The sequence below is a fragment of the Mirounga angustirostris genome, unplaced genomic scaffold, assembly GCF_029215605.1.
Source record: "Mirounga angustirostris isolate CCGP_5_RB_7025 unplaced genomic scaffold, mMirAng1.0.hap1 SCAF_2, whole genome shotgun sequence".
Taxonomy (NCBI): Eukaryota; Metazoa; Chordata; class Mammalia; order Carnivora; family Phocidae; genus Mirounga; species Mirounga angustirostris.
In genome coordinates this window covers 71,099,893-71,120,263 of record NW_026991710.1, presented here as the reverse complement: position 1 = coordinate 71,120,263, position 20,371 = coordinate 71,099,893, and the positions used below count along the sequence as shown (strand labels likewise).

Below are 20,371 nucleotides of genomic sequence, written 5' to 3'. Positions count from 1 at the left end.
GAACCGAAGCCGAAACTGTCAGCCACCGTGGCTTCAGTCGGCCTTCTTAACCACTATACAGTGCCTCTTTATTTTAAGAAAACTCATCCTTTCTATTTATAAGAAAAGCAGAATTAGGAATCAAAATGCCTGGATTCAAATTCCTGCTCAAGCCTGATGCCTTTCTTCTTGTTTCCTAAAGCACCATATATTTTATCTCTATTTTAGCACTTGAACTTGTACTGTAATTGCCTGTTTTCTGTCTCCTGTCTAGACAGTAAACTGTTCAACATTTTCAATTTGATGCTTAGCACGGATCAGGCACGTACTTCCTGAAAGACTGAAAGCATGGTTCTGACAAGCTTTATAACTTTAGGCAAGTTACTTGTCTCTGAGCTTCATCTCTAGGATTAGAAATCCTTCCCCTGCTTCTTTCACAAAATTATGAGGACAAGCTAAACTTGACACGTGAAAGCCCTTTGTCAAACAACACTAACTGGTGAACAAAACGACCATTCAAAGTCTCTGGAAATTATCCCAAGGGCATACAGCCAAATGAGGAAACATACACGGAAATCTAAAACTCAGTAAGTGCTGCACATTGAAGTCTGTGGCATTTGAACCACCACCCACATCTTTCTTCCTCCTCTCAGCTCAGAGCGATCCACTCGGGGAGGGTGCCACCAAGACCAGGAACTCTTTTCCCTCAACGCCTACTTAAGGGTTATGGCATCTTCCCAGGAGGTGCAGGCCACCAGCAGAGTAAAGGTAATTATGTAACTATAAAAGACAGTGTAAATGCATATTTCCGCTCTACTTAACTCATCTGCAGAGCAATTTGTAGAAAACAGTGTGTATAGACTGTATTTTGGGGTCTCTATCATATTTGCCACTAGAAGCACAAAGGAAGTAGATGGGAGCAAAGCTGAACTGGGAGTAAAGAAATGACACCAGATGGTAACTTGAATTCACAGGAACAAATGAAAAGAACCTGAAAAGGTAAACAAGGTTAATATAACTAATACTACAAATACATCCTTGTTCTCTTCTCTGTTCCTAGAAGAGGCATTAAATTATATAAAGTAATAATTATAACCAAGTATTGTTGAGTCTGTAACATGTAGACATAATATGCATGACAACAGCACAAAAAGGAATAGAACTACCTGGATGTAATGTTTCTGTATTTCACTAGCACTTTTTTTTTTTTAAAGATTTGAGAGAGAGTGAGAGAGAGCATGTGCACACATGTACAAGCAGAGGAAGGGGCAGAGTGAGAGAGAATTCCTCAAGATTGAGAGAAATCCTCAAGCAGACTCCCCACTGAGCTCGGAAGCCCAACGTGGGGCTCAATCCCAGGATCCTGAGATCATGATCTGAGCCAAAATTAAGAGTCGGATGCTTAACTGACCAAGCCATCCACTAGCACCCCTCACTAGCACTCTTAAGAACAGATCTGCTAAGTCAATTATATTTCAATTAAAAAATACAGTAGCAAAAAAATAAGAGGCTCCTTAAAGCCTCTTAACAAGATTATCTTCCTCAGTGTCATCTGCATCACTGACAAGGATCGCCTCTACCCAGCTTGTGAATAAGAGCCTTCCCTCAGCTTTCAAAGTGAGAGTTTCTCACTCTGAGGGAACAAAAAAAGACCTGCCATGACCTCTCTCCCTCTTTTCTTCCAATCCTGCAGAGCGGGCTAAGGAAGTCTCTCTGAACTTGACTCCGGATCTGGAAGATGAAAATGATGATACCCACTTCCAGACTTGGTGGTTGTTTTAAGGGAGGTAGAAAATATGAAATCATCTAGCACCCTCAAGTAAGATTCTCACTACTGAGCATGGTTGTGGGAAGAAAGGTCTGTCTCCTTTTCCAAGTTTTTTCCCTTACTGAAATGCTCGATCTGGAGGTGACTATCTTCTGCATTGGCCACTAGGTGGCACTTGTGGCTAACTCGTATGAGGAACCACTGCAACTAAGCCCTTGGAAGGAACCAGAATGAGGACTGTACCCAGAAAGATTCCATTTGTGAAATGCTGAGCTAGGAAGCCATATTCCACAAACATTAGCATGGCACCTACTAGGCAGCCATAGTAGATTAAGTGAATCCTGAGAAACAAGAGGAAGAACCCAGAGTCGGAGGCAGAATTGAAACGAGGTGAGAAGAGTGGGGGGATAGGGGTGGGATGAGAAAGTTCAAACCCAAGCAGAAGAAAATGCATGACTAAAAACATAGGAGAAACTGTGGCCTGTTCAGGAAATTGAGACAGTTACAGATGAGTAGAGTGAAGTACACTATGTATGCAGGGCACTGGTGGGAGAGCAGGCTGGGACTGCACAGGGGGCATGCCTGGAAGGATTTGGGACGTCTGATAACAATGTTAATGAAATATGACTTTACTGCCTGATTTTTTTGATTTGTGAAGCTTTATCACACTGTGGCTCTTCTTCCAAGAAAAAAAGCACATGTAAAGGTTTTGTAGGTTTGGGACCTATCAGTGGCAAGTGCTCATATTTGCACTTTCACAGTAGCCACCAATCACATGTAGATACTTGAAATTTGAGTAGTGTGACTGAGAACTGAATTTTTTTTTAATTCTGTTAATCACCATGAGAACTGAATTTTAAATTTACTTTTAAGATTTTGAGAGATAAGACAGGAGCACGCCTAGGGGGGAGGGGCAGAAGGAGAAGCAGACTCCATGCTGAGTGGGATGCCCAACTCGGGGCTCCATCCCAGGACCCCGAGATTATGACCTGAGCCGAAGTCAGACGCTTAACCCACTGAGCAACCCAGCCACCCCTATTTAACTTTAAATCACCACATATTGGGCAGCACAGCTCCAGACTCATTTTTCCACTGCCAATTAAATTTTTCTCTCTTCAAAGACCAAACCTTATCTATAGCAGAAGTCTACCTTATTGAACAGTGCAGATATGGGGGCTGGGGGGTGGTTTCCAGCCTCACAGAAAGTTCTGCGGGGCGGTGTTGATCTAGATATAAGAACTAGAATTGTCAGGACCTGATTTATTGAATGTGTGGAGTAAAGAGGAGGAAGGGAAGAGGACTGCAGGCTTATGCCTAGAAAAACTGGTGGTACCACTCTAAGCTGTGGAATACAGGAAAAACGATCATTTTCTTCTTAGACATGCTGAGATTAAGGAGCCAAGGCACATGCAGGGAGGCACAGACTAGACGAAAATGGCTGGGGCTGGAATCTACCAGTTCCTGTTGGTCAGACAGAGAGAGATCTGGGCAGGATCACACCAAGACAGAACCAGAGCTATGGAACTGATGGAATGCGTGCAGAGTGAGAACAGAGGACTACACCAGCACTGGAGGTCAGGGGAGTACAAGAAACACAAGCAAAGGAAATGGGAAAGAAGCCAAGAAAAAGAAAGCCACAGTCTACCAGGTTCACAACAGTCTTTAGGAGAAAGTAGTCGACAATTTCAAACGCTACATAGATGATTTAAGACAGAAATGGGCGGTTTCCATTGACATTTTCAACAAGAAAGTCACTTATGACTTTTCTTACAGCAGTAGGAGAAGCACCACTTCAGCCAAGACATTTATCAGAGAAAAATAAAATTCAGTCTTCTTTAATGCACTGTGTTTTGGGGTCACCTTGTTTTAACAGCCCAATCTAGATCGTTATCAAAACATCTCACACGCAAAAAACACCATTCTGAAAGAGCGGGTAAACACAATTAAGAGTCAGCAGGACTTTTACATTAATTTTTGAGTTAATTTTATTTCTGAAAATATTTCCGAAAAGGGGTAAAGAACGTGAGGCCAGGTCAGCCAAATCCTCTGCTGTTGTTGATGGCTACTTGAAGTGCTTCTTCTACCCTTTCCATTGTAGAATATTTGGGAAGGTAGAGAACACTGATACATGTCTGTGCTCTTATGGGATCTTTTTCATTCACATTTTCAGGACAGCAAAATGTTATTTTCATGTTCTTTAAACCTTTTACTTGAATTCTGTCAGTTCCTGTAAGAAACACTAAAAAGAAGAATAAAATTGAGTGATCTGCTTCCCAGAGACCAAGACTTACAGAGGGAAAAAAAATTGTTTATTCAAAAACCTTTACTGAGGGCCCACGTGCAGAGTCCCACATTAGACTGCATCGGGGACACATTTCCCTCAAGCTACTTACAGTATGGTTGGAAATACTATATTCTTGTGCAGAAAAAGACAAATAGCAAGGGAAAAAACAAAAGGGTGTGAGACAGGCAGATAAGGCGCCACGGAATTAAGTGCTTCCTGAGTGAAAATGCTGTGTGTGGTTCACAGCAGGGAGAGAGAATCAAGGCTGGGATGACCAGGGAGACTTCCGAGAGCTCAGAATTAAGCTGGACCTTTAAGAAGAGGAAGGTTTGGAGTGGCAACAAGGAGGTGGGTGAGGATTCGAGGCAGGACAAGGAGCTTCAGAGAAAGCCTGGAGGTGGGAGGGCACAAGGTGAGCTCAGGAATGCAGAGATGATGGAACTGTTTAGCTGAAATGATTTCCTGTAAAGCAAAGATTGGAAAGTCAGTTTGGGCTTCTGGAGAAGCCTGAGTATCTTCCAACATATGTGTTATCCACAACAAAGAACAAGAAGGTAAATGTTTCTCAAAAATAAGTATGGAAATTTTGCAAGAAAATGAGAAAGTCATTAAGCAAAACTGCAGGCAAACAACCAAGTAAGCATGAAATTGAGATCAAAATGTGGAAGAGCAGGTGTAAAGGATTGGAGACAATGACATTGTAAAATATGGCTAATCCCACAGTGCCTGAACAACTAACTGAGTCACAGATACAGAAAGCAGGTTAACTATCTCAGTTGGATGGACAACCAAGGGGACATGTGAAGGCAACAGGCAGGGCTGAAATCACAGGAAAGAAGACCTATATTAACATTTATTTTCTATGTCCGCACAGCCTGGCACAGAGAACATCCAAACGGACTCGGAGTGGCTCTTACACTAGATCGGTGGCAAATGGTGCCTATAACAAGGTTTTCTTATCCCATAAAAAAGACCTAAGATTATAGATCTACTCCTGATAGAATACCTACCAAGGAACTTTTTCTTTTCCTCCAAAGTCAATTTGTGTAAGGCCTTCCAAAACATCACTATGGTGGGATGTGAATTATCATATCCTTCTTCATAATGTGCATTCTAGAGAAAAAAAAAAAAGTATTCAGAAAATAGAAAAGAAATTCAAATTCAAACTTCTAGGCCTTTACAATATACCTTCTCAAATGTCTCCCAGTCATAATCTGTATTTCCAATAATCACATCCTTTAGTTCTTCTGGATGGAAAAATTCAATAATATCCTTGTCACACACTCTGTAAAATCCTCTTTGGAATTCTTCATAAAGTGCCTTCACAGAGATGTTGAAGATGTAATTGACACACTTAGAAATATAGTCTCTCCTTTAAGGAAACAAAAAATGATTTCAGCTTACTGCAGTACCCGGAAGGAAACTTGGCAGGGGGCCGGGGAAGGTGGGCAGAAGGCCAAAAATAAAATGAGAACTAGAACACCTAACAATTCAGTATTTCCCGTGTGCATATGGCTATTTTTCATATATTACCTAATTTAATCTTCCATACAGGTAAGTAAAGAAGCAGATAAATCTTAAAGGTGTGGTATGAAAAGAAAAAGTAAAACAGGGTAAGGGAATAAAGAGAGAAGTTGGTGGTATAAACCTAGCCCGGAGGATAAGGGAAAGCCTGTCTGCGAAAGCTATTTCCTTCCCTACCAGATTATAAGCTCTAGGAGACATACACATGCACACAATATACACCAACTCTCTGCCTTATTAAAAAATGATTAATTGGGGTGCCTGGGTGGCTCAGTTGGTTAAGCAACTGCCTTCGGCTCAGGTCATGATCCTGGAGTCCTGGGATCGAGTCCCGCGTCGGGCTCCCTGCTCAGCGGGGAGTCTGCTTCTCCCTCTGACCCTCCCCCCTCTCATGCTCTCTCTCTCATTCTCTCTCTCAAATAAATAAATAAATAAATAATCTTTTAAAAAAAATGATTAATTGGTAAGAACTGTAAGACATTTTTAGAGCCCAGTGAAATAAACTGTATAAACAAAACAAATAGTTCACTTCTCTGCACCTACTTGTTAGTCTGGTCAACAATGATGCAACTTCCATTAGGAATTAAGTCTGTATCATTTTTGTCCCAATGCACCTGTAACCACAAATAAACTCAGATAGTATCTCCAAAATAATCCCAAATAATCTATTATTAACAAAAACACTTTGAAGCATAGCTTTTTTCCTCAAGATTTTATAAAGTAAACATTTTAGTCATAAAAACAAGGAACGTGCATATAAAAAACTACCATCTTATCATGAAAAATGAAAAATCAATTTTTGTAAAACCTGAATTATCATACTGAAAAAAAAATTGGCAAATTGTCACATTTCAGTAGTCACTTTATACAGTAAAGACCTAGTATAGTAGATTTGCAAAATGCTCATAAATTCTTCGCAGCCTGGTATTCAAGCCCCTTCGCAGTATGACTTTACAATAGCTACTGGCCCCTACCCCCCGCCCTCCATCAAGAGGAGGAATCCAGTTCTTCAGCCCTTGAATCTGGCTGTGGCCATGTGAGGCACTCTGGCCAATGGGATCTGCCAGAAGTAAAAGCTTAAAAAGGAGCTTGTATGCTGAGGCTTGCCATCTCTCTTCCCACTCTTTGTAATCCTGAGACCATTCTAGAAAGACACCTCAACTAGCTTATTGGAGCATAAGAGATCCCTGGAACACAAAAGCTGTTCCAGCCCACATTCTATAAACCAGCCAACAACTGGGTACATGAGTGAGGCCAGTATAAACCATCCAGCCCAGCCAAGTTGACCCGGTCCAGAAACTCAATTCATTGTGTTTGTTTTAAGCCACTAAATTTAGGTGTTGTTTGTTACATAGTAAAATCTAACTGATATGCCCAGCTCATAAAAAATGAGGAAAAAAACCTTTTGCACTAATTCAGAAGTTTGTCCTTTTATTAAAGAGTGACATGTCTAGATAAATATGTAAAGGATTAATCAGATTAAAACTGATCTGTAATCTGGTTCTTATCGTTACTCACATTAAAATAGATATAAAAGACTTCTCCAAAGTCATCACCTTCATCATCCAGAAGAGTTTGCAAACTCCTAAAGAACAAATAATTTTATTTTTTAGAAGTCGATAATAATGATCACTAGATATACCACCTAAAATATATCATCTAAGGGGCGCCTGGGTGGCTCAGATGGTTAAGTGTCTGTCTTCGGCTCAGGTCATGATCCCAGCGTCCTGGGATTGAGCACCACATCGGGCTCCTGGCTCAGTGGGAAGCCTGATTCTCCCCCCTCTCCCTCTGTATCTCTATGTCTCAAATGAATAAATAAAATCTTTAAAAAAATAAAATAAACCATCTAAAATCAAATGCATGACTATTCTGAAGGTGGGAGGTCAGACCATTAGTTAACAATGCCCATTTCTCTGTGTACTGATAGCCAGACCTCAACTACAAGCATGAAGTTTATGAATATTTGCAATTCTGCAAGCTCTCTTCCCTTCATCCTACCTTCCTTTACCCAGTGATTATAGGTTTCTACAGAAAATGACTGATAACGTATTTAACTGATACTGAAACTCATTCAAATTGGTGTTACCTTTATTTAAGCTTTGGAACTGTACCTACAGAACAAATAATCTCCTTTTAAATATCAGGTATCACTTAGGAAATCTGAGGAATGAGAAGGTCAAAGGACCTTCTCTGTATCTACTGTCCCAATATCATCAAGCTTAAGACAGATGTGAAATTCAACTACCTTAACTGCTTCAAGGCATCTGTGAGAATATAGGTTATATCAGCACGGACAGCAGCCAGTCTTCTTACATCTCCATCCTCTGTTGTCCTATGGTACTTCATTTATATTTTTAAAGTCCTATGTCTCATTCATTGTATTTGCTCATCTCTCATGTATTCATTCAACAAACATCTATCAAGCACCCAATGTGGCAGGCATTCAGGGATGTAAAGTTAAGACATCACTGCCAATAAACCCTGAGACCCGTAGGTAAGATACGCTGATGGAAGCCTCACCTACATTATAGTGAGCTATGTGCAGACAGTCTCTAAGGGTACAATACAGCCTTGGCTAACTCTTTCTGAAGGGATGTGTTACTGGGGAAGCTCTGGAAGAAGGCGGAATCCAAGCTGACTATTCCGTCCACTGGATTTTTTATTACACAACTGTGATAAACAGACCATATTGTATTCATTGTAGGTTTTGGGTGGGTGGGCGGTGAGGAGAGGGAGAGTGATGAGAACTCAGCTGACAAAACTGCATTCATGATAATACTTGGTTCATGATACTCTTGTCATTATTTGTCCATGTATGGCTTATGTGCTTATTTATGGCTGTTTTTATGAGGAAAACTTAGGAACCTGCCTCTTCAAACATTGCTTATATCTTATGCCCACCTGTATGGATACCTCCCCTATCCCATTTTTCTACCACCCCCAAAATATGTCACAAATACCAGTTTGAGGGGTGTTGTTTCCCTTTTGTTAAGGTATCGCATGAGGAACAGATAAATTCTTTAATCTTATTGCAGTTAGACTTATCAGTCTTTCCTTTAATGTTGGTACTTTTTAGGTCTTGCTTAAGATTGCAAAGGTTAGACAGATATTTGTCCATATTTTCAACATTTTTGCTTTAAGACCTTCATCCACATGAAGTTGATTTTTGTATATGGCATGAGCTATCAGCATTCATTTTTTTCCCATACGCATGAACTGACAGTCCTCCTGTTCCCATTAATCCAGTACGCTACCTCCAACAAGGTCCATAGGTGCCTGGATCAGTGTTGGAACTCTCACTTTTCTTCCATTGAAAACCTGCCCCCATACTGTACTGTCCTCAATACAGCTTTCTAAAAATTCTGAAGACCTAAAAACGTGAGGAACACTGATACAGATACAATAATCTTTACATTTACTAAGTTGATGTGTATTAAGTCTTCCGAGGCATAAGCATTATTTAGGTAATTTTCATTGTTTTAGTAAAAAACAGTAAATTTATCTCCTCCTCTGCAAATCTTGTGCTTTTGATTTTTTCCTTATCTTATTAGTATAATTAGCAATAATGATTAATAGTTGGAAGCTGAAACCAGACTGTGTTCAATTCATGGTTCTGTCACTATGGGGTCTGAGACAAGTTACCAAAACTGTTTCCTCACCTGTGAAGAAATGGGGATAATAATAGGATCAGGGTGCCTGGGTGGCTCAGTCCGTTAAGCATCTGACTCTTGATTTCAGCTCAGGTCATGATCTCAGGGTCATGAGATCGAGCCCTGCAGGAGCCTGTTTGAGATTCTCCCTCTCCCTCTGCTGCCCACCCCCACTGGCCTGCTCAAGCTCTCAAAAAAAAAAAAAAAAAAAAAAATCATACTACTGTTCTCATTCTTTTAAAAATCTACATAGGATTTCACTGCATAAATATACCAAAAATAAATAATTCCCTTATTAAAGAACATTTAAGTACTGCACACATTATGCACTACGTAATATAATATACATTAGTATGGAAAAATCCTTGCATGGTTGTGTTATTTCTGAAACTAAACGTCTAGAGGCAGAACTGCTAGGCCAAAGGGGCAAATACATTTTTGATTCAGGTAAATACTATCACACTGTTCTCTGAAAAGGAATCACCAATTCGTATGTCCACTACCAACCCCTGAAATTAGAGCACACCTCTTCCCAAACTCTGGTGGACACTAAAGAGCATCAGTATTTCCAACCACTGTCAATTTGAAGCTCAGATTAGCCACTGCATTCCGTGAGGACTGGGCAGGTGAAGCCATTCTGTTACTTCTCTTTTTTTTTTTTAAAGATTTTATTTATTTGACAGAGAGAGAGAGAGCGAGAGAGGGAACACAGGCAGGGGGAGTGGGAGAAGGAGAAGCAGGCTTCCCGTGGAGCAGGGAGCCCAATGCGGGGCTCGATCCCAGGACCCTGGGATCATGACCTGAGCTGAAGGCAGATGCTTAACGACTGAGCCACCCAGGTGCCCCCATTCTGTTACTTCTTTTGTGGCTTTCCTTCCTGTATACTTTGTCAATTTTTCTTATGGATGTGTAGGAACACCTTACACAGCAGGAATATCACCCCTTTCTATTCCAATATTTTTTGTGAGGTGGTGGCTTTGGCTTTTTAACTTAGAAATGAGTTTTCACTGTAAAGGTGAGGATATGAAACGAGATTTAAAATAAACATCACGGGGCGCCTGGGTGGCTCAGTTGTTAAGCAACTGCCTTCGGCTCAGGTCATGGTCCCAGGGTCCTGGGATCGAGTCCCATATCGGGCTCTCTCCTCTGTGGGAAGCCTGCTTCTCCCTCTCCCACTCCCCCTTGCTTGTGTTCCCTCTCTCACTGTGTCTCTCTCTGTCAAATAAATAAATAAAATCTTTTAAAAATAAATAAATAAATAAATAAATAAACATCACTTGCAGATTTCACCCCAGGGTATAACTAGTGCTCTCCCCATGACTGTTTCTACACAAATAAAGTTCAAAGATTAATGCCAGCATTAAGGACCAATCATAAGGAAAATCAACTTTTCTTACTCAACTTCTCTTATTATTCAACAATTCTTCCCAAAATTATACTTGACTTAAAGTACCTAGAATGTTGCTGTTGAACATGAAAATACTGTTGGGGGGGATGTGTTTAATTATTTACAGGCATACCTCGGAGTTACTGCAGGTTTGGTTCCAGGCACTGCAGTAAAGCAATTATCCCAGAAGAGGCAAGTCAAAAGAATTACTTGGTTTCCCAGTGCATATAAAAAAGTTATGTTCACACCATACTGTAGTAAGTGTGCAACAGCATTATGTCTAAAAAAAATGTGCACACCTATAATTTAAAAATACTTTAATGCTCACCATCCTCTGAGCTCGCAGCAAGTTGTAATCACTGATCACAGATCGCCATAACAAATAGAAGAGTAATGGGAAAATTTGGAATACTGTGAGAATTACCAAAATGTGACACAGAGACACAAAGTGTGTTGGAAAGATGGCTTGCTTGACACAGGGTTGCCACAACCTTTGATTTGTAAAAAACACTATTATCTGTGAAGCAAATTAATGAAACAAGGTATACCTGTACCTGAATACATATTACGTAGAGTTCTAGAAAAAGAACTATGTTTACTTACTTTCCCAAAACAGGACTAAGTTCTTTCAAGTCTTCCAGTGATGGCGTCTGATTCAAAAGTTTCTTAAACAGGGCCAGTGGGAAAGGGATGTTGGCAACATTGAAATTGAATAGGGAAAGTCCACAGAGAACCCCAAAGAAGAAGTATCTCTTCTTCTCAAATTTAGGCTGAAGAGAGAAAAAAACTTAATGTGTTTTAATTTTTACAAGTAAAATGGAATATTCATATTAGGTAAACCTTTTCTCCCTTTCACAAAGTCAAATCACGAATTAAAATCAAAAAGGTTGCAGGGCCACTGCGTGGCCCAGTCAGTTAAGCATCTGACTCTTGATTTGGCTCAGGTCATGATCTCAGGGTCGTGAGATAGAGCCCGGAGTCAGGCTCCACACTCAGCGGGGAGTCAACTTGAGATTCTCTGTCTCCCTCTGCCCCTCCCGCACTGGCGCACACTCTCTCTCAAAATAAACAAAAATCTTAAAAAAAAAAAAGCTTGCGATAAGAATATTTAGGGTTTAGGTACAGTCATTAGGTCAATTTAAATCTCTGCCACAGGGACACTAATAGAATCACATTAGGCTCAGCAAGTCCTCATAAACTGAAGTTTTCAATTTCTTTTCACAGCCTTTCAAATGAAAATTTGAAAAAAAATTTTCAAATTCACGGGGAAAAAATAGAACTTAACAAAAAATGGGTACCCGGGAAAAGAAGGATTCCTTTTTATCCATACATTCTTTAAATGGTCAAAAACATACATTGCTTAAATTTTCCTGTGTGGGCAGAAATGGGAACCCAGGGAAAAGGGACTCCATTTTAAAGAAAATAATCACCTTATTGAAACTGAAGGCTATTCCCATAATTATATGTATCAATAACTCCTCTCCTAAAATGAAACTGTCTAGACAACCTAATTTCCAATGGTATGTGACATGCCTTTTCTGTCATGGTAACCATAAGCAAAAAGGAGAGGACTCACCCTGACGGGAAACCACATGTAGGAAGCCTCCTCAGGATACATGAACATCCCGTATTCTGGCCGGGTCATCTCCTCAAACAGACAGTGGAAAAACTCTACCTTGACTCCTCCAGAGTCATGTCCAATTTCTCCACTAAATGAAACCTGAAGAAACAGAACAAATAATATATCACTTCCAGGGCTCTGTATTGCTATGTATTAAGACTCATTTAAAAATCATTAAGAGTGAACATTATTTGTGGACCCAAGTATTTGGTAAGCACTATGGTAAGCATCTTACTCGTTTAATCTTCACATTAATTCTGTGAGGTGATAAAGCTTCAGGAATGTAAATATTAGGGGCGCCTGGGTGGCTCAGTCATTAAGCATCTGCCTTCAGCTCAGGTCATGATCCCAGGGTCCTGGGATCGAGCCCCGCATCGGGCTCCCTGCTCGGCAGGAGGCCTGCTTCTCCCTCTCCCTCTCCCCCTACTTGTGGTCTCGCTCTCTGTCAAATAAATAAATAAAATCTTAAAAAAAAAAAAAGTCCTTAAAAAAAAAAGAATGTAAATATTAACTTCCCCAAGATCACACTCGGTTAAGGGGTGCAGCCTAGATTTAATCCTATGTCTGTCAAGTCTCAGAGCCTGATGTCTTCAGCTACTAAACTGACCTCAATTGGCATCATTATTATATAATAAGGAATGTTAAGTAAAATGAAAATAAAGAAATCAAAAATAGTTGGATTTTCAAAGGCTGAAAAACCAGAGCACACATTATCTATTGGCTTAGTTGTTTACTCCTTGAGAAGGCACCCATGGATACCAATCCCTTCCTAGGATGGTTCTACCACAACCCATCTTTGCTCCTTCAAATACTCACTCATTCCTGCCCTTCCTTCTTGGAATCCCTCACTTCAGTGTACAAATGTGTTAAGGTCTCCCTTATTCTTTTTTTTTTTTTTTTTTTTAAGATTTTATTTATTTATTCATGAGAGAGAGAGAGGCAGAGGGAGAAGCAGGCTCCCAAGGAGCAGGGAGCCCGATGTGGGACTCGATTCCAGGACCCTGGGATCATGACCTGAGCCGAAGGCAGATGCTTAACCATCTGAGCCACACAGGCGCCCAAGGTCTCCCTTATTCTTAAAAGAAGAAAAAAACCTCAACACCACTGTCTCCAATACAGATAATACTGGCTTCTACTCTAGGCTGCCAAATTCTGGAGAATCAGGTATACCAACTTCCAAACCTATTTCCCTACTTAAGTGCTCTCTTCAAGAGGACCAAGAACCTGTGCACCCCCAATTCCAAGGACTTGTTCTCACATCTCCTCTCGTTTTCATGAACACATTTTATACTTCCGATCACCTTTCTTCACACTCTTCTCCTCCCTTGCTTTCTCTTATAAAGCATTAAATAGGTTTTTATTTCTCTCTTCTTTTTCCTGCCGTTCTGTGCTGGTTCCATCCTTTCTGCTTTCCCTGGATGTTCAATTTCTCTTTAAACTTAACACTTATCACCTGCAGGCATTTAACCTTCCTACCCACTCTACCTTCTCTCTGATTGACACACACTCCTGTCCAAAGGCCTGCTCAACACTTCCTTCAGGATGTTCCACAGGCACTTTCCCAAAATCTCCTTTTACTGGTTTAACTGGATGAATGCCTCTTCTATTTTCTAGAAATGCAAAGTTTCAAACCTCAGTGAATTATTCAAAATCTTTATAAGACCAGGTTTTGGGGCACCTGGGTGGCTTAGTTGGTTAAGCATCTGACTCTTGGTTTCGGCTCAAGTCATGATCTCAAGGGTCCTGATACTGAGCTCCGTGTCAGGTTCCCTGCTCAGTGCAGAGTCTGCTTCAGATTCTTTCTCCCTCTCCCTTCCCCTCTGCCCCTTCTCTCTCTAAATAAATAAATAAAATCTAAAAAAAAGAAAAAAGAAAGAAAAAAGACCAGGTATCAAATCCTAACTCTGCCCCTTTCTATGGGCAAGCTCCTTCATCTGACAGAGCCTCAGTTTTCTCATGAGATTATCAGAAATATTAAATAAAATAACACATGCAAAATGCCTCACATAGTCTGGAAAATGGTGGCTGCTCATCATATGTTTAAAAGGGATGAATGAACTATAAAAGTGAAACTAAAATAACTCAGTGGACTGGCTGGCCATCACAGGCAAGATTCACATAATGAGTTTGTTCGATTTTTAAAAATTATCTATGTGCAAAAAATATGTGTCAATGCCACCCCTAACTGCAAACCCCAGTGCAACATACTTTTAAAATAGTGTCTTGAACTTCAGTCAAGTCATTCTCTAATCTGCGTAGGGTAAGTGATAAACGAGGGTCTATCAAAAACACTCTAATAAATAGCATCAGGGCGCCTGGGTGGCTCAGTCGGTTAAGCAACTGCCTTCAGCTCAGGTCATGATCCCAGGGTCCTGGGATCGAGCCCCGCATCGGGCTCCCTGTTCGGCAGGAGGCCTGCTTCTCCCTCTCCCACTCCCCCTGCTTGTGTTCCCTCTCTCGCTGTGTCTCTCTCTGTCAAATAAATAAATAAAATCTTTAAAAAAAAAAAAATAGCATCAGGCAGATCTTTGTTGTGATTAAGTGAAAAGTCTGGAACCTAACAGTTGGGCCCAAATCCTGGCTCTGATACTTCAGTTGAATTGCCCTTGGATAAGTCACCTTAATAGTTCTGTACCTCAGTTTCCCCATCAGCAAAATGAAGGAAAAACAGAACCTTCCATGCAGTGTCACTGGAAGGGTTACACAAGTCCTTGTGAAGCATTCACAATGTTCTTGGCACAAGGAAAACGTTCACCAGATTTACTAGATATTATTATTATTCTGTGTCCAGTATCTACTAGTAAGACAAGTTTTATAATAACTAAACCAGAGATCATTTATGTTCAGAACATGGGGATTTCCACAATAATACCCTCAAAAAAACTACAGAGTCAATAAAGAGGAAGTTCTCTTTTCCACAAAGCAATCTGGGCTCCTGCATGAGAGCAAGAACAAATCCTCAAATCTCCTCCATGTCAACCTCATCTCACTGGAACCCTTCCCAAGGGGTGACTGGCCAGGCTGGGTCAGGCCTCAGGAGGGATGGGGACCTCTTAGGGCTAGTTCTGGACTTCCTACCTGCCCAGACGGGGGGAGGACCACCCTTTCACCCGCTGCTCCTCAGCCCAAGAGCATCAAGTGCCCGCAGCTATTCCCAGCAGTTCCCAGCTAAGTGGGGAATCAGGGAAACTCCCAAACAGACAAGCTCCATGGCAAAGAAGATTCTTTCTTCTCCGGAAGACCCACTGTTACATCGTTTTAGGTTTTCCTTCTCTCAGCAGCAAAAACATTGAGAATTATACTTTACCATTAACTCCCTCCTCAGATCTTCATTCTCAAACTGATTTAGGTGACTCAAAACATCCTCAATCAAGTGACTCCTTCTGACTGTTAGATTGAAAGTGGGCAGCAAAGCTAATTCGGACCCTCCTGGTTCCACAATTCCAGCCAACCGCATACAAGCTTTAAATTTTTTCTCCTAGAAAAACAGAAATGTTTCACTCAAAAAAAAAAAAAAGGGGGGGGGTGCCTGGGTGGCTCGGTCGGTTAAGCGTCTGCCTTCGGCTCAGGTCATGGTCCCAGGGTCCTGGGATCGAGCCCCGCATCCAGGCTCTCTGCTCCACGGGAAGCCTGCTTCTCCCTCTCCCACTCCCCCTGCTTGTGTTCCCTTTCTTGCTGTTGTGTCGCTCTGTCAAATAAATAAATGTTAAAAAAAAAAAAAAAGAAAAAGAAATGTTTCACTCATTTCACCATTTACTCTAAGTGGGAATTTATAAAGTGGAATAGGTTGGTTCAATTTATTATGAGTGCTTGTCACGAACATTTATGAACAAAGCCTTATACACATAAGCCACTGGAGAGAAGCTATACATTCAGCATTCACCCTCAGTGAGCCGAAGAAACACCTAAGGAATGAAAAGCCAACCAGTGTAAACCGGAAAGTGACCAATTGTGGGCTCCACTGGTCCACTTTATCCTGCAAACACAATTATTAATACTTCAGTTACCAAAGCTAACTACCATCATTAGGCTAAGAGAATGATTAGCAAACATTGAAGCAGTGTGTTGAACATAAACTCCTCATTTGGAAAAGAAGTTCAGAAAGAAAGCATGCTGCAGGAAACTTCAGGTATGAGAGACCTCTCAAGATATCCTATTCTAGGAGGACTCTGAGAAACAAACTGAGGGTTTTAGAGGGGTGAGCCCAGTGATGGGTATTAAGGAGGGCACGTATTGCATGGAGCACTGGGTGTTATATGCAAACAATGAATCATGGAACACTACATCAAAAATTAATGATGTAGGGCGCCTGGGTGGCTCAGTTGGTTGAGCAACTGCCTTCGGCTCAGGTCATGATCCTGGAGTCCCGGGATCGAGTCCTGCATCGGGCTCCCTGCTCAGCGGGGAGCCTGCTTCTCCCTTGGACCCTCCCCCCTCTCATGCTCTATCTCATTCTCTCTCTCAAATAAATAAATAAAATCTTTAAAAAAAAAAAAATTAATGATGTACTGTATGGTGACTAACATAATAAAATTAAATTAAAAAAAAATAATCACACACAAAAAAGGTTTCCTATTCTAGGAGGAAAACCCAACAAGAGATTTTAGAGCACAGATAATCTAAGAAGTTACATATGAGACAGAAAGACAGACGCACACGCACACACACACAATGATTGTCTAGATGACCAAATGGCAATTTGAGACCATTCAAGTCTAAGGCTCTCAGGACAACAATGAACAAATACTGGGTCCATAAAATTATTACTGGAGGCCTGTTTAAAATTAGGAGAGAAGAGTTATAAGAGTTGAAGGAAAATAAAGTTCTTGTACCTTTTTACCTTCCATTTTCCTTTGTTAAATATTTCATCAACGGTCATATTCATAAATCAATTTCCCATTTTGTTTTAAAATGGTTAACTGTATTATGTAAAAGTATCTACTGTTATGACATATATTTGAATATGATTCATATCTATACATATCCAGATGCATATACAAAAGTGATAATAAGAGCTAACACTCTTGGGCACTTTCGTTTCTGGAGGCATTTTCAATAGTCCAGTTTTAAGTTCAAAATCACTTTTTGGATATGCTGACAAACAGAACCAACTCACCTCATGACAGTTCACTGAAAAGAGGATCCTTTTTACAAACCTTGATCATGGCACCATTAGACTACCAGCCATCTATGTGTGTCTGCATTTCAAGAATTCTCTGTCACCTCTATTCCCACTGCTCTGTTTTTTCATTAGACTGGGCTCCTTAAATATGGGTTTGCTAACCCCAATCAAGCCCATCTGCTATGCCTCTTTGAGGACCACACAGAGGCCTGTATACAGGGCCCAACCTCAAGGTAAAAGCCCCACAACTAGGTCAGCTGTCCATGCTCTCTCCTCCACTACTGAGGCCCTAATGTGCCTCAAGGCCAAGCCAATCCAAATTATGACAGTCTTTCTTGCCACCTTCATTAGAGTCTAAGCTCCATGAGTGTTACAACCATTGGTTTCAAGGTTATCAACCTCCAAAATATTGTATATTTAAGAAGGCATTTATCATTTGATTTGTTTACGAAGACAAAGAAATAGGCATACATACCTGTATTTTTAAAAGCGAATCTGCGTACAGTAGTTTGATTTTCGACAGAATATTAAAGATAAACGGAAAATGACTGAATATGACTGGATACTGAGTGTCTACTGAAGTGTCCTAAAAATGGAAAAGACAAGAATTCTGACAAATGAAAGAACAGAGAAATCTTACACCTTAACTCACAGCCTAAAATCCCTGATAAAGGTCTCCGTTCTAGCCAAAGCAATCCAAATTGCTGGCCAGTAGTACTTAGATATCTAAAATTCTAAGAAAATGTTTTGTATGTATCAATGAAAGGCATGTAAACCTAGTATTTAAAAATATATATATAAATAAAAATAAACCTAGGATTTTTCAGTGCCTTATTTAATTTAGCAATCAATTATAAACTCTAGACACTTTCCCAAAGAGTTTGTTCTGCTGCACTGTGCACCTGTGAAATGTAAATTAGTTCAGATGCACTTAGTAAATAGGGGAAGGATATAATGTAGACAGCTGATGAGCTCATACATGATTTCTGCCAGTCAAGGGTCGATGTGGTAGGAGCAGAATTACAATCTTGAGAGAAGGAAAAAAATCTCAGGTCAGCTGCTGAACTGGCAGCAACAGCCCTTTAGCTTTAAGAAAATAAAAGGATACACCCAGAGCCACCCCTAAAGTTGCAGCCCTATTCTGTTGGCTCCTGGTGGGTCATACTGCCCTGTATACCCACCTAAGAGAGCCCCACTTGCATCTGTGTTATCTCAGTACTACCAATCCTCTCATTAGAGTGTGAACAGGTATCTACCCTTTTGTTTGGTGCATTTTCATATTCTCATGGCACTCTCCACAAGCAGCTTGCCTGGTTGACCCAAGTGATCTAAGGTAGTAACCACTTTTCTCTTAGGGTTCTGCCTACAAAATTGCACTGGTTTTGAGGGGTCTGAGATCTCGCCTTTCCTGTAAGCCCTGTGATTTCTATTGAGCAATTTTGCAGGGTGCAAGGATATTTGGAAACCCATGCACAGAGTTTCGGCACAAATACCTACATCAACGCACTGGTGATCAACTTCCCCCTTTGAACATACCACAACTGGTGCCTGGCTGGCTTAGTCGGTGGAACATGCAACTTTTAATTTCAGGGGTTGTGAGTTTGAGCCCCACACTGGGTGTAGAGATTACTTTAAAAAAATAAAATCTTTACAAAATGAATAAATAAATAAATAATAAACACGCCATACTTACGGAGTTAATTTTCCAAGCAGACCTTCTGTATGCATCCCCATAAAAATCAAGCCAGTGTGTAAGCTCATTTACTTTGAAAATATTTTCAGGCAGTTGACACACAGCCTGGTTTACCTTTAATAAAATATGGCCTGTGAGAAAGTTTTATATGTAAAGACAATTCTGCTTTATGCCTATTACTTAGATTATCAGCATAAATACCAAAATAAACACTCTTCCAATGACCAGAATATAAAGTTCTATACAATACCTCCACTGGCAAAGCCCCAGATTTTCAGGAACATAAAGAATACCTATGATTTAATAGCAGAAATTGATGATATGCAATAAACTCCTACTTACTTTTAATTCATAGAAAAGCTTTAAAGAATTTTAGGTCCAGAGAAAAATACAGTGCAATATGAATCCGAAGTACTCTGGGGCCCAATATTTCATGTTATATTCTTCAGAGCTTAACAATATACGATTTACAGATATCCCCCTCTGGAAGGCATGTGTGGAACATTCCCCTCCTCAACTGTGGGGCTGTTTTCCAGCCTTCCATCCCCGATGACTGGGGTCATGACATGCACATAGACACCCTGCAACAGTGCTAACCAGCAGTCAGTGAAGACACTGATAATGACACTAGATGCTTTGGCCATGAGTGACCATCAGTATTTGACACAGATGGGCACAGACTTGGCCTAAATGACTCATTCTCAAGAGGTCCTCTAAAAGCCCCTCTTGGCTTTCATTCACCTGGAATATTCTCACTAACCCTGGCCCAGACCCCAAATGATCCAAGCCTCCCAGTACCACCACCCACAGAATCATGAAGCTGTTTCAACCCCGTAATATGGTCCCCTGGACCCTGCTGCTCTCAGTCCTGCACATCCCCAGTTATGGAAAAAGTGGGTGTTTTATCCTTGCAGCTTCCGAATGTGGTCTCCTTTCTGAGGTTGGGGAGGGAGCCTGACAAATAATCTAATGTCACTGTTAGAGTCAAAGGTAAAGCAGGATCCCTTGAGGATTTTTGTTGCTGCTTCAGTATTTCTCAGGATTCTTTTTTTGTAAATGGAAAAAGCTCATTAGAATATACTTTCCCCGAGCTCTTCGGTCAATTTTTCAAAACCCAAACTATTTTTTTTATTAATATTTCTCTTTTGTACAAAACCTTTAAAAACATCCAAAGATGGGCACTGCTTTTCAGCAGTACAGCAGAATTCTTTTTTAAAAGCAGACAGCAGATTAGGTATCTTGATTTGCTGAAAACAACTAGAAATACAGGATAAAGTGTAAACAAATATTTTTAATGCAACACCAATATTCTAAGTAGATACGAAATAATCAGGTCAAAA

General features: G+C 40.5%; 1 protein-coding gene across 2 annotated transcripts in view; it reads right to left on the bottom strand.

Annotated features, from left to right (window-relative positions):
- Positions 1-3,363: 3,363 nt before the first annotated feature.
- HERC5 (HECT and RLD domain containing E3 ubiquitin protein ligase 5) overlaps positions 3,364-20,371 on the bottom strand; it is a 44,865-nt gene continuing 27,857 nt past the window's right edge. For both annotated transcript variants that reach the window (XM_045881764.3, XM_064584786.1), the window contains 10 exons: positions 19,032-19,145; positions 17,814-17,924; positions 15,524-15,694; positions 12,172-12,315; positions 11,199-11,365; positions 7,074-7,140; positions 6,099-6,169; positions 5,220-5,403; positions 5,042-5,144; positions 3,364-3,986 (listed from right to left, as the gene is read on the bottom strand). In XM_045881764.3, coding sequence (XP_045737720.2) covers positions 3,781-3,986; positions 5,042-5,144; positions 5,220-5,403; positions 6,099-6,169; positions 7,074-7,140; positions 11,199-11,365; positions 12,172-12,315; positions 15,524-15,694; positions 17,814-17,924; positions 19,032-19,145 — 1,338 coding nt within the window. In that variant the 3' untranslated portion in view covers positions 3,364-3,780. The remainder of the gene's footprint in view (positions 3,987-5,041; positions 5,145-5,219; positions 5,404-6,098; positions 6,170-7,073; positions 7,141-11,198; positions 11,366-12,171; positions 12,316-15,523; positions 15,695-17,813; positions 17,925-19,031; positions 19,146-20,371) is intronic.